Below are 14,514 nucleotides of genomic sequence, written 5' to 3'. Positions count from 1 at the left end.
CCAGCTCTTAGCCCAGTGCTCGGCATATATTGTTCAGTCATTTCTCTGCCACGTCCAACTTTTTGTGACCCCATTTGGAGTTTTCTTGGCAAAGTTACTAGAAAGGTTTGCCATATACTTCTCCAGCTCATTTTACAGATGAGGAAACTGAGGCAAACAGGGTGAAATGACTTTGCCAGGCTCACACAGCTGGTAAGTGTCTGAAGCCAGATTTGAATTCAGGAAGATGAGTCTTCCTGACTGCCGATCCAGCGCACTATTCACTTAGGCACCTAGTAGGTGCTTAATAAATGTTTATTGACTGACTCAAGCCTACCTGTCCTCGCCCTTTTTATGTGCGTTTTATTCTATCCCTCTCTCTCCTCCCAGGCTGGGCTCAAGCCTTAACAATCTTGACCCTGTCAATCACCCAGCTCAATTTTGCTCTGTCCATACTTTGGAGTCCCATGCCCCCTCATTCATAGACTATGTAGAGGAAAGTAAGGTAGGAGAAGAGTGGAATGGTAGGAAGGAGTCAGGTTAGGAAGAGCTTTGGATTCTAAATAGAGCGTTTTCTATTTGATCCTGGAAGTAATAGGGAGCCACAGGAGTTTATTGAAAGGAGATGAAGATGGTGGTGACATGTGCTTTAGGAAGATCAATTTGACAGTTGAGTGGGGAGAGATTGGAGGCAGACTCCTACAATGGTCCAGGAGGGAAGTGGTGAGGTCCCGCACCAGAGTAGTGGTAGCATCAGGGAAGAGAAGGGGACATAGACAAGAAATGGTAGGAAGCTTGGGTTGATGGTACCAAAATATTGGCAACAAATTGGATAGAGGGGGTAGGAATGAAGAGTTAAGGGTGACACTTGTGAGCCTAAGTGACTGAGAATGATACTGAGATAGTAATGGGGGGTTCTAATGGGGGGCTTTTGGGAAGATAGAAAATAACAAGTTCAGTTTGGGACATATTGAGTTAAAGATGTCTCCAATATAATCATAGACAGCTGAAGAGTGAGATGAGCAGGGGCATCTAGTGGCTCAGTGGATAGAGCACCAGCCCTGAAGTCAAGAGGATCTGAGTTCAAATGTGGTCTCAGACCCTTAACACTTCCTGGCTGTGGGACCCTGGGTAAGTCCCTTAACCCCAATTGCCTGTGGAAAAAAAAAAGAGTGAGATGAGCAGAACCAAGAGAACATTAAATACAGTAAGAGCAATACTTTTAATAATGACTTTAAGTGAAGTAAGTCATTTTAACTATTATAAATACTCTAATTAATTACAAAGACCATAGGAAGGAAGATACTGTCTGCATCCAGAGAAAGAACTGATAAGTAGAAGATGTACAGAATGATTTTATATATTTGAATCTAACAGTAACCATCTCTAGGGTGGAAAGTGGGGAAAGAAGGGAAAAAAAGAAATTTACATGATAATTTTGTTATAGATTTAAAAGGAATAGCAAATTGTTCATAATAGATTTGCAGATTTATGTGAAATCATCTTTTTTATTAAATATCACGTGATGGAAATACTTGTTTTATTATATAAATTACTAAATTAATTCAATTTAAAAAAGGAAGCTATAAGACTGGTGGTCAGGGGAATGACTATAAGGCAGGATAAATAGATCTGAAAAATCAATTTCAGAGAGATTATCATTGAACCAGGAAGCTGATGAAATCCCCAAGTGAAATAGTCTAGCGGGAGAAGAAAAGAGAGCCCAGAACAGAATTTTGGGGAACACCTACATTTAGTGAGCATTTAGTGATGAAGATCCAGATGAGGAAACTGAGAAGGAAGAAGGGAACCAGGAGGAAAAAATCTAGAGAGAAGAGAGGAGCAGGGATAAGAAAGTCACCGATAGAGTTGAGAGCTTCAGGGAGATTTAAGGCCATAGAACACCCTCCACTTCTACCTCCCAAGCACTTGGGATCTAGCTTCTGCTCTGAGGCTGCTGTCCAAGGTCCAGTTTCTTAATGGCGGTCGCCTTTCCCTTCTCTCATATTTTACTCTTCTCCTGCTTCTTTGGAGCTACTTTCCTGGTTCTCATGCCCATCTGATCGTTATTTCTTCATCCTCCTAGATCTCAGCACGTTTCCTCACGCTCTAGTGGCTTTCAGCAGATCACAACCTCCTGAGGACAGACGAGTTGTCTCATCTATAAACAAGGGAGTTGGTCTAGTTGGGCCCCGATGTCACTTCCTGGTCTGGGCATGTGATTCTAGGGTTTGGTTGTGATTGCTCTGATTGCTGAGTGGCACAAAGGTTGGCACTGGTGGGAACAGGGACACGGGTCTCCTGGTTTCTGGTTCACTGGGTGTGCCGTGCAAATCGCCACATTATTGAAGATGCTTGGGAAAAAGATAACTCTCTGGGAAATGAGTGGATGCCCTTCAATTGGGGAATGGCTGAATAAATTATGGTGCATGAAGGTAATGGAATATTATTGTTCTATTAAAGCTGATTTTAGAAAGGCTTAAAAGATTTACATGAACTTATGGGGATTGAAATGAGCAGAACCAGGAACACCTTGCACACAATAACATCAAGAATGTGCGATGATCGACCAGGAAAGACTTGGGTCTTCTCAGTCTATATCATATATATGATATAAAACAATTCTAATAAACTTTGCATGGAAAACCTCATCTGCATTCAGAAAAAGAACTATGGAGCCTGAATAAATCAACAATGCCATGCTCACTTCTTTTTTCTGTTTTTTTTTTTCCTCTCCCATGGTGTTTCCCTTTTGCTCTGATTTTTTCTCCCAACATGATTCACAAAGCAATGTGTATTAAAAATAAATTAAAAAAAAGAAAATTCTCAGACCCAGCTCTATTCCTGAATCACCACATTTCACCACTTGTCCAGTCTTCCCCAGGATCCCTACCCTCTTTCTGACTAATTCCTTTTGCTGTGTTTCTTTTTCTCCATTAGAATATAAGTTCCTGGTATTTGTATTTATATATTTTAAATTCTCCCTGGTGTTCAGCTGGGCACAGGACAATGTTCTCTTTTGTTTTGTTTCATTTTGTTTTGTATTTCTTTTCTGCTTTTCTTTTTTCTTATAAAATAAATTTTGGGGAAAAATAATATAAGTTCCTTGACACTTGAGTGTGGATCAAAACATAGGATTTTCACATTTGCTGTTTTTTGTTTTCTTGGGGTTTTCATTTCTCATATTTTTTTCTTTTGATTTTTCTTGTGCAGCATGATAAATATATTTAGAAGAATTGCCCATGTTCAGCCCATTTCAAATTGTTTGTTGTCTTGGGGAGGAGGGAAGGGGAAAGAGAGAAAGAAATATTTGGAACACAGGAATTTTACAAAAGTGAATGCTGAAAATTATCTTTGCCTGTATTTGGAAAAATAAAATTTTTTTTAAAAGAATGTAAGCTCCTTGAGGGCAGGCACTGCCTTTATTTTTAAATTGTATATGCAAGTAATAAATGCCAGTCTGAATTTGAACTCTGCTCTTCTTGACTCTAGATCTAGTGCTCTATGCACTGGGCCACCTATTCGGCTCATTACACTTCCCTACTCAAGATGAGCATGTCAATGTCCTGTTCAGCAACCTTCAATAGCTCCCTATTCCCACCAGCAAAGGGGTTCCTTTCCTTTTTTGTATCAAAGACCCCTCTGACCATGAATCCCATGGACATCTTCTCAGAATCATGTTTTTAAATGTGCAATTTAAAATACATGGAGTTGCAAAGAGAGAAAAAGTTCACAGATCCCAAATGAAAAACTCTAGAATGCTCTAGGATGAATCCAGTCTCCTCAGGAGGCCCACAACCTGGCTCCAGCCTCCATCTCAAATTTTATTTCATTTTGTTTCCTTTTGTATATTCTATGTTCCAAACAAACTGGACTCCGGACTCCACATGGACTCAGTCTCCCACCTCTGAGCATTTGCATCTATAAAGCCTCCCCTGATGCACACCCTCCTCAAATAATTTATTTTTTCTGCGTGTATTATATTCTCAAAAAAAAATCATTCCCTGAGGACAGAAGCTATTTAGATTTTAATCTTTGTACCATTGGGGCCAGTAATAAAACCTTAAACACAGAAGGGGCTTACTGTTTATTGAATTGCAGTGCCATGATTTTCCATTGATTCATCTGTGTAAACAATACTGATTTCACAAATATGATTTCTTTGGATTTTACCTGAGGGTTGGGGTAGGGAGGAGAAGTAGCCAGAGACTCTTATTTTGTTATTGTTATTTGTTATTGTGATTGCTGGTTTTCAAATCAGGACTAATGAAATAGCTACCTATTTTAGAGGCGAGAAGACTAAGTCAGGGGTGGGCAGGCAGAATGGGAATGTGGCGCTCACTAACAGTAAATAGCAGCTCACAGGTCCGGGCTGGCAAGTGCTTCCCTGGGTGATTTTCTCTGGCCCTCACAACAATCCTGTGAGGTAGGTGCTGTTATTCTTCTCATTTTATAGATGAGGAAACTGAGACCCAGTAAGACAGACCAACCTGCTCTGGTCAAGATATCACAGATATCACAGAGCTAATATGTGTCTGAGTCATTATTTGAATCCAGAACTTCTGGACTCGAAGTGCATCCCACCATCCTCCCACCACACTTGCCTGCCTCTCACAAAGAAGCCATTGTTAGTGAGCACTGTGTGATGGAGGGAGGGGGAATGGGGAGAGGGACAGGGAGGGAGAGACGGCCAGCGCCCCTCTCCCCATGGTTCCCAGAACGACCCAGGACACTGCTGTCTAGCTCGGCCACTAGCGAGGAGCACGGAGAGCAGGGTTTGTCAGGAGGACTCCCAGCCCGTCATCCTGCCATGAGGGGCACCTAAAACAGTGCGCCCTGACACCGATGGACGTGCAGTGGGGATGGGAGAGTGCCACGGAGGGAAGAAAGCCTTGAACAACTGCCCAGAGCATATGGAGGAGGGCACGGGCCCAGGTGGGGACGTAGGGGCTTGGAGCTCAGCGCAGAAACAGGAGAGTTGTACTGGCTGAATAAGCTGTGCAGGCTCACACAGCAAGCCAGCAGGAGAACTGAGAGAAAACAACAGCATGGGTGTGCTCTCTCACCCTCTTGTTCTCTTTTCTATTTCTTTCTCTCCTCTTTTCTCTCTTCTCATCCTCTCTCCTCTTTCTCTCTTTCTGTCTCACTCTATCTCTCCCTTTCTCCTTTTTTTCTTTCTCTCCTTTTCTCTTTCTCTATCCTCTTTCTCTCGGTCTCCATCTCTCATTTTCTTTCTCCTTTTCTTTCCTTTCTCTCTTTCTCTGTCTTGATCTTTGTGTCTCTCTCTCTCCTTTTCTTTCTGTCCTCTTTCTCTCTGTCTCCATCTTTCCTTTTCTTTCCTCTTTCTCTCTTGCTCTGTCTCTTCCTCTCTCCTCTGTTCTTTCTCTTTCCTTTCTCTCTTTCTCTGTCTTGCTCTCTCCCTCCTTTTCTCTTGTCTTCCCTTTCTTTTTCCTTCCTTCCTTCTCCTCCTCTCCTTTCTCAGTCTCTCTCTCTCTCTCTCTCTCTCTCTCCCCCCTCCTTTTTCCCTCCCCACTCCGCACACTGGGCAAAGAGCCTCCAGGCCCAGGTTCCAGGCCTGCTCACGGGCCCAAGAGTTTATATAATAAACCACATAGAGAGTTGCAGACATCAGCAGCAGGGCCGCTAGGCAGGAGCTGCTCTCAGCGTTCACCACTCAGCCTCAGAGGGTAAACTCAGCTCGCTGGAAGGAGACCCAAGGTCCACTCGAGGGTCCAACCACAGGTCAAGGACACCCCATGGGGGTGAATATTCAGGGCAGACCCCATTTGGTCCCTCTATCCCACCCCGAGCAGCTCGGGACTCAGCTACCATAGAGAGTGGGGGGTATGTCCAGAAACAGGGAAGGGGGAGGTAGGCCTGGAGAGAGTGGCCAGTCACGGGGGGAAGGGAAGGGAGACAGCGTGTCAGAGACTTGAAACAGGGGTAGGTCCGAGGGGAGAGAGGAGATACCATGTCTGGAGAGTGGGATAGTGACCACGGGGTTCTCTCTCTTTTTTGAATGGGAAGAGGAGAGGGCTGTAAAGAAGAACATGGCTGTGAGTGTGAATGTGAATCAGCATCTGGGACCTCGGGGAACAAGGTAACAGAAAGAGAAGGAGGAAGAAGAGGAGGAGGAGGAGGGGAGAAAGAGGAAGAGGAGAAGGAGGAAGAGGGAGGGAGGCCAGAAAAGCCCCCATTCTGAGCCAGGTCAGCAGAGACAGTGGGGGCCCTGAAGCCATCTGCATCTGGACTGGAGAAGCCAGAAGCAGGATGGGGCTTTGGGGCTGAGCTAGGGTGGGGAAAGATGGGAGGAGGGAGGATGCTCTTCCTTAGGCCTCTGTCCCCGAGAATCTTTCCATGGGAGAAACTCAGGTCTTTGTGTGTTTGTAAAATGGTTAGTGACTCTCAAAGGCCCCTCAGGCAGAGCCGAGAGGCCTTCCAGAGCATCTCACCCAACATCCCCATTTTGGAAAAGAGGAAGCAGGAAAGCTCAGGGGATTCCTCCCAGAGCGCAGGGACGCCAGCCCCAGCTGCCCAGGGACACTCCTTCCACTGGGGAACCGCCGTGGGCTGTGGAGCAGTCTGCCCCTCGCTCGGATGTTACCGCGGGGGGGGACTTCTCTGGGTGTGGATGGGACAACAGTCCTGGAGGTTCCCTCCAGCTCTCAGACTGGGGGCTTCGTATGGGCTGAGCCCCTGAAAAACCCCAAGAACTAGAGGAGCTTCTCGCTACGCTGGACGCCAAGGTGGCCCCCTTCAGAAAGAGATGCAGAGGAAACCCAACAAGCCCCGGGGTCTAGGAGTCTGGGCTGCTGGAAGAGGAGCTTGGAGGGAGGGGAGGAGAGAAAGTGAGAGGCAGAGTCCCCCGAGGCCCGCAGCCTTCCCACAGCGAGTCCAGCCAGTCCTGGGAGGCGGGGCCTGGGATGGCCTCCAGGGGTGCTCTCCGAGGCTCAGACCTTGGCTAGGCTGTACTGGTGTTCCTCTTGGATGGGCATCCGGAAGCTGTATGGCCCTGGGGAGGGAGGGAGAAGGGACAGGCCTTGGAGCAGTGGGGAGGACACCTTTGGAGGGACAGACGGAGCCCTCCACTCAGGAACTCAGTCCCCCAGCAACCTCCCTGCCTTGGTACACTGCTCCTGTTGCCATTCCCCCACGTCCTCTGCTCATTTGTCGGAGGGAGGTGGGGAGGAAGGCAGGGAGAGGGGAGCACTCACCTGTGGGCTTCCAAATTGCAGGCAGCTGCCTCTTGTCCCTCCTGGACAGGTAGATCCCCAGGATCAACAAAATCAAGCCAAAGACCAGGAGCAGAAAAAGCACCAGGAAGATGATGGAGAACGAGGCTGCAAGAGAAGGACCAGGGATGGAGGCGGCTGCTGCCCCAGCCCTGAGCCCTCTGCCTTGGACCCCAGAGCCTCGGGGCTTGCCGGGGAGGCTCCCCTGGAGAAACAAGTGGCTGGGAAGTGAAGACTTCGTGCCCTCCAGGAGGGTGGAAGCTATTCCCTTGGAAGGCCACAGGTCTGGCCCAGGAGGCCGTGGGAGCAGAGAGGAACCGAAGAGAAGGGTCCCCGTTTTAAAGACGAGGATTCCCGGAGAAGGGATGAGACAGAGCAGAGCCCAGAGCAGAACTGGGCGCCGGGGGCTCTGCCCCTCTCCCCCAGCCTGGAGGGCTTGCGGGGGGGACGGGGGACGCCAGGGCGCATCCTTACACCAGGGCTTGTCAGGCTGCGGCGGCGGGAGGGTGCTCAGCACCCCCAGGCGCTGGGTGGTGAGCCGCGAGGGCACGGTGGGCGGGGGGCTGGCGGCCGGGGTCCGCGCGGGCGTGGCAGGGGATGGGTGCGGCCCTGACGTCCGCGCCTCCTCACAGCGGGCGTCGGCTCTGCTGCTCCCGGCCCGCTGGGTCCGTCTGCCTGTGGCCTCGCAGCTGGAAGGCGGAGGGAGGCAGGCGTGAGAGCGCGGCCAGAGGGCAGGGAGCCAGCCCCGCCCCACGCCCGCCTGCTGCCCCTCAGCTCCGGGAGGCGTTGGGGCCCCTGGAGGGGGAGGGCCTGGGACCCAGGGAGCCGGAGGCTCCCCCAGCCTTCCCGCGGCCCCTCCCTGGCTCGGGCTGAGGGCTGCCTGGCGGCTGGGTGCGTCTTGTTTGGGGCCCCTGCCCCCCACGGGACACACTTACTTGGTCCACGGTTTGCACATGGTGTTTTCTCCCAGAGAAAAGTGTCCCGGGGGACACGGGGCGCACTCTGGAAGCAAAGACAAGGACAACCTGGCTCAGCTCCGTGGCCCTGCGGGGGGGGGGGGGGGGCGGGGGGCTCTCACTGGCCAGGAGGGATGTCATTCTGGAAGAGGAGGGGGGATGGGAAGGGGAGGGGACGGGAGGAGGGCGGATCTGGCAGGCTGAGGGGCCCAGGGACTGCTCCCCACACCTGACCACGTGACACTCCCCTGCCCCCTCCCCCATTTCTGCCAGCCCACCCGTGAGCCCAGGCTCAAACGGTCACCTGCCCAGGTGCATCCTGGCACAAACACTCTCACATACACTCACACTCACATACACTTATACACACGCCCCTCCCCCTAGCGTCCCTCCTAGCTGTTCCCTTCTGGGGGGAGGGGAAGACTTGGGGTTTTGAGAGACCCTGGGGGAGGGGGGAGCCGCTCACCCACTCCCCTCTTCAAGAACTGAGCCGGCTGCGTCCCTGGGGTGCACTGACACACGGTGTCACTGGACCTTGTGCAGTTCTTCAGGACCCGGCTCCCGCTCCCTGAGCGAGAAAAGGAGAATGAGCGCAAGGCCGGCCTCCCGGCGCGGGGCCTCCCAGGCCAGGACTGCCGCTCTGTGCAACCCCCGGCCCGGGCCGGACCTTTGGGAAAGGAAGGGAAGGGAGCCTGGCGCCGCCTCCTCTTCCTCTCGGGGACGCTGCTGTGCTGGACCTAGGGAACGGTGGAGAGGAGGAAGAGCAACCAAGGAGACCCAAGCTCAAATCCGGCCTCAGATGTTCCCTCACAGGGTGGTCTTGGGCCAGTCATCTCACCGCTACCTGCCTCAGTTTCCCCCAGTAAGAGGAGGATAATAACAGCACCTCCCCTCAGGCTCTGATGAGGATCTAAGAGGGGATAATGCTGAGAATGCTTTGTAAATCTTAAAGCGGCACATAAATATGGGCTCTACTTATGTCTATGCACCCAAACAAAACCCATACTCATATATCCCATCTACAACGTGTGTCACACCAGGCCTTGTCTCTGGGGGCTGTCCCTCTGCCCCCCCGGGCCGCTCTACACGCCTCCAACAGTGAGGATCCCACGGGGTTTGAGGTTTGCCTCTGTGGTTGAGGAAATGGGTCCAGCACTTCAGCGAGGGCCCCGGCTTTTCATTCACTATTCTTTCGATTAGCATTTACTGAGACCTCCTGAGTCATATGCGCCATGGACTGGGTGGGAGAAGGTGGGAGGGGGAGGGAGAGGGAGAAGAGAAGGAGAAGGAGGAGGAGGAAAAAGAGGAGGAAAAGGAGGAGGGAGAAGAGAAAGGGAGAGGGAGAAGAGAGAGGAGAAGGAGGAGGAAGAAGAGGAGGAAAAGGAGGAGGGAGAAGAGAAGGAGGAGGAGGGAGGAGGAGGAGGAGAAGGAGAAGGAAAAGGAGGAGAGAGAAGAGGAGGGAGAGGGAGGAGGGAGAAGAGAAGGAGGGAGTTCTGCTTCTCTCTCCCCAGCTACAATGGGCAACTTGTCAGCTTGCACATCAGGGACCCTGGGTGGATACACATGTCCTGGCCTGGCCCCACACCAGTGTGTGCCCTTACACTGTCCCCATGGACATTTTGCCCCGCACCCCACTTGTGCTCTCTCGCAGGGTCCTTTGGGGGCGCCCCTCCAGGCCTTGCTGCCCCGGAGCTGGTCTTGCTTAAGACGGACAGAAGCTCTGCGTTGCTGTCATGGTTGGTCTGGGTGACACAGCGCATAGACTGCCTGGCGTCAGGAAGACTCATCTTCTTAAGTTCAAATCTGGTGACCCTGGATAACCCTGTTTGCCTCAGTTTCCTCACCTGTAAAATGGGCTGTCAGAGCTGGGAGGACCCTTAGAACAAAGAATGTGAGAGCTGGGGGGCTCTGGAAGATGATGCAGCAAACAATGCCATCACACAAGGGGAGATGTGGCCAGGAGGGGGGAGGGTCTTACAAAAAAAAGTTTGTAGATGTGGGGTGCCATCTTTGGGGAGCACCACAGAGGAGGGGTGGGAGCACCAGGGCAGGAGTGGGAGTATAGGAGAGGGATGGGAGAACCAGGGGAGGAATGGGAATACAGGGGAGAAGTGGGAGCACAGAGGAGGGGTGAGAGCACCGGGTCGGGGTGGGAGCACCGGGTCGGGGTGGGAGCACAGAGGAGGGGTGGGAGCACAGGGGAGGGGCTGGAGCACCGGCTGGGGTGGGACTGGCGCTTACCGACGTTGCACTGAGTGCAGGGCTGGCAGAATTCGTTGCTGAAGCCCTCATTGAAGAGCCCCTCGTGGCAGGGTCTGCAGCCCGTGTCTCTGCTACCGGTGCAGCGGCTCGCCATCTCAAAACCTGTGGTGGGAGCCGGGGGAGCTGCCCTGAGCCTCGCCCCGGTCCGGCTGCCATCCTTGTTTCGTCCCCGCACGTCCCCCCAGCCCCAGCCCCCTCCGGCTCCTCCCTGGCCACGCTGGGCTCCCGCGACTCCCCTAAAGGCGACCTTTCGCCTACCGCCTCCATGCACTTGCCCGCTGCCCCCTGAGCCTGCAAAGTCTCAGAATCTTGGCCTTCCTTCACCTCTGAGTTCCTCCTCCAGGAAACCTGCCCCGATCCTTCAGCCCCCGCCCCGCCTTGGTACTTGTCCCTCCTCAGAGAATGGGCTTCATCTGCAGCTGTCCCGCCAGCTCCGGGTGCAATTAAGAACCTACTGTGTGTCGGGCACAAGGTGAGTGCTAGGGGCTAAAAGAGCTGGAGTAGTCTTTGTGGATCAGGTTAGCCTCGGGGCCAGAGTGAAGGTGGAAGGAGATTGATGGAGAAAGTGCAGTTGGGGGGAAAGGGACTGGATTCAAATTCTGCCCCCAATGCTTATTTCTTGTGAGGCTCCAGGCAAGCTCCTCCCCCTTCTGAACCTCAGTTTCCTCCTCTATAACAATTAGACTAGAAGGACTCTGAGATTCCCCCCCTCCCCCCACCTCTAGATCCAAGACCCAGGCACGCAGGAATAGGGCAAACCCAGCCCCCGGACAAGCTGTTCTGACCTGGCACTAGAGCCCTCCCAAGGTCCACCTTCCATGGTTCCAGCTGCTTGTTCCAGCTCTCCTGGGCTTTTGACTCATCCCCAACAGTCCACCAGAAGCCTCACTGGGCCCCCCACCCCGACCCCATATTGTTCTCTGCACATTAATAAATCTAAATTAACTAACTAGAATAACTAAGTACACAATAGGTGCTTAATAAATGCCTGCCCTCTAACATCCTTTGGCGGTGGCTCTAAATAACAGCATATTCAACACTCATTATTTAGGGCTTGGCAGCCTAGTATCACTGAGGCACAACAGATAGGGTGCTAGACCCTTAGTCACCAAAGTCTGAGGTCAAATCACAACTCAAACACTGGGCAAGACACTTAATCACTGCCTCAGTTTCCCCTGTAAAATGGGGATAACAGCACCGGTCTCCTGTGGTTTGGATCCAATGAGATAATATTTGTAAAATGCTTCCCACGGCATGGCACACAGTCGGTGGTTAATAAATGGCTACTCCCCGTCTCCTTCCTCCTTCATGGAGAGCGTCAGCTCAGGCCTCCCCATCTGCATCTTGCCTCTGGACCCAGATGGCTGCAGAGGAGAGTTTGAGGCTGGTGGTCCAGCCGTCCCTACCTCGATCCACCCAACTTGCCAGTCACGGCATCGCCTCCCCACATCACGGTCCTCCAAGAACCAGGGCAAACAACAAGAGCTAGCTTTAGGCGGAAGCCTTGGATTCAAATTCCGCTTCTGACACATACTAGCTGAGTGATCCTGGCCAAGTCTGTTTCATTTTCCCCATCCTCATCCACAAAATTGGCGGGGGGGGGGCACCCTAGCAGTAGAAGCTGTCCACTCCCAAATCTCATAAGGCTCCTTCCCTCCAAGACCGCCTCTCCCTATGTCCTGTCTGCACACAGCTGATGAAGTACCGGGATGCTCCCTGAGAGCAGACACAGTGTCCGGCACCTTGTATATGTAGTGCACAGCAGCTAAGTCCTGCTTGATGGAACTCTGGGCTCGGACACAGGAATACGCAAGTTGAAATCCATTCTCAGATACTTACTAGACTAGCCCTGTGATCCTGGGCAAATCACTTAACTTGCCTGGCTCAGTTTCCCCAACTATAAAATGGGGATCATAATAGCACCTTCCTCCCAGGGTTGTTAGGAGGATCAAAATGCTCTGCATAGCGTCTGATACATAAATACCAGTTCCCTTCCTCTTTTCCCTAAAATACTTACCACCGTTTCCTCTCAACTCCCCCACTCTCCCTCCTCCCTAGCATAGAGTCCCCGATTTGGAATCAGAGGACCTCAATTCAAATCCCCCCCATCGCTAATTCCTGCCTGTGCCACCCATTATCTCCCTGAGTCTCAGTTTCTCCCCCTGCAACATGATTGACTTAGATCAATTGGCCAGGCTGAACCCGGAGGCTCTATGAAGCCTTTCTCCTGACCTCCACTTTTGGCTGCCTCCTCTTCCCCAGGACTCACCAGGTTTACAATAGCTGCAGCACTTGCCCTCTACGCTGTAGGAGAACTTGCCGCACGGCTGCAGAGAGGCGGGGGGCATCTGGGCAGCGAGGAGCCAGAGCAAAGTCACGGGCCTCCACGGGTGTCGCTGCCGGTCAGTCATCTTCCTGCCTCCCTCTCCGCGGCCTCTGCCCGCACTGAGGGCTCGGGAGCCCCGAGCCCTTCCTCTCTCGCCAGGGAAAGCCCCTTTCGGCGGATGTTGAGGTCGTTGCTTGTTATTTCATAGAATCACAGAGTCTCAGTTGGATGAAGGCCCCGCCACAGACTTTCCTACAAAGCGCTCCCTAGGGGCTCCCAGCCTTGGCTCGGAGACTGCTTGGGGGACTCTGCTCCTTCCTCTCTCTGGGGTTGAAGGAGGATCCCCCCAAAGGCACTCCCACTGTCCCCTCTTACTCTCAGTTTTGGCTGTTGCCTGAAACAAACCCCTCCTTTCCCAGAGTCTCCCCCAGTACTGGCGGACAGCTCCCAGCAGCACCCTGGGGGGCTTCCTCTGGGTTCCCACAGCTTACAAACTTCCTTCATCAAACCTGGAACACTACATTCCCTCTGTAGTCCGAGCAGGGCGCAGAGCACAAGACTCATTTCCTTTTTCCTGGATACACCGCCTCTTTGGGCAGCCTTCTCAGCTGCCAGCTCAAATAGCTGATTCAGACGGAGGGTGATGTTCCACCCAAGTCCCAGCACTCTGCAAGCCTTCCTTGTATTCCTAGTCAATCAGGACCCAGGTGCCATAATCTCAAGATCTGGACAGGACCCTCAGAGGCAATCGAGTGTAACTCATACCTGGCAGAAACCATCCCTATAAAATCCCCAACAAGGGGCTATCTCTAGCTCTAATTGTTTTAAAAAAAATTGTTATTTCTGTGGCATATGAATATTATGGAATATTATTGTTTGGTAAGAAATGACCAGCAGGATGATTTCAGAAAGGCCTGGAGAGACTCATGGGAACTGATGCTGAGTGAAATGAGCAGGGCAAAGAGAACATTACATACTTCAACAACAATACTATATGAGGATAAATTCTGATGGACGTGACCCTCTTCAACAATGAGATGAGCCAAATCAGTTCCAATGGAGCAGTAATGAACTGAACCAGCTACACCCAGCGAAAGAACTCTGGGAGATGACTACGAACCACTACACAGAATCCCCAATCCCTCTATTTTTGTCCACCTGCACTTTTGATTTCCTTCACAGGCTAATTGTACACTATTTCAAAGTCCAATTTTCTTTTTGTACAGCAAAATAACTGTTTGGACATGTATACATATATCGTATTTAACTTATACTTTAACATATTTAACATGTATTGGTCAACCTGCCATCTAGGGGAGGGGGTGGGAGGAAGGAGGGGAAAAGTTGGAACAAAAGATTTTGCAATTGTCAATGCTGAAAAATTACCCATGCATAGATCTGGTAAATAAAAAGTTATAATAATTTTTTAAAATGTTATTTCTGGGGACAGCTAGTGGACAGAGCACTGGCCCTGAAGTCAGGAGAACCTGAGTTCAAATCTGGCCTCAGACACATTTTCTAGCTGTGTGATCCTAGGCAAGTCACTTAACTCCAATTGCTTTGCCAAAAAGAAAAAGAAAAAAATCTATCAGGTCTAAATTGGGCACTCTGTAATATTTATCCATCATAGGAATATGAAACTTGGAACTGGGAGGAGTTTCAGATAATCTAGCCCAATCACTCTCAATCGGGAAGCTTTTATAAAACCCCTACGATCTCTGGCGTTCTTGCCAGGATTCATAGCATTATCGGAGAAGAG

The 14,514-nt window shown here is 51.2% G+C and overlaps 1 protein-coding gene across 1 annotated transcript; it reads right to left on the bottom strand.

Moving 5' to 3' along the window:
- Positions 1–5,467: 5,467 nt before the first annotated feature.
- On the bottom strand, positions 5,468–13,580 carry TNFRSF4 (TNF receptor superfamily member 4). Its single transcript, XM_031963074.1, has 7 exons — positions 12,699–13,580; positions 10,409–10,531; positions 8,634–8,735; positions 8,147–8,213; positions 7,686–7,900; positions 7,194–7,319; positions 5,468–6,991 (listed from the first exon to the last, which is right to left on the bottom strand). Exons 1-7 carry the CDS (start codon positions 12,838–12,840, stop codon positions 6,930–6,932), a joined length of 837 nt encoding a protein of 278 aa, XP_031818934.1. The 5' UTR covers positions 12,841–13,580; the 3' UTR covers positions 5,468–6,929.
- Between the last annotated feature and the right edge of the window lie 934 nt (positions 13,581–14,514).

The sequence above is a fragment of the Sarcophilus harrisii genome, chromosome 3 (genome assembly GCF_902635505.1).
Source record: "Sarcophilus harrisii chromosome 3, mSarHar1.11, whole genome shotgun sequence".
Taxonomy (NCBI): domain Eukaryota; kingdom Metazoa; phylum Chordata; class Mammalia; order Dasyuromorphia; family Dasyuridae; genus Sarcophilus; species Sarcophilus harrisii.
This window is presented reverse-complemented; position numbering and strand designations above follow the sequence as displayed.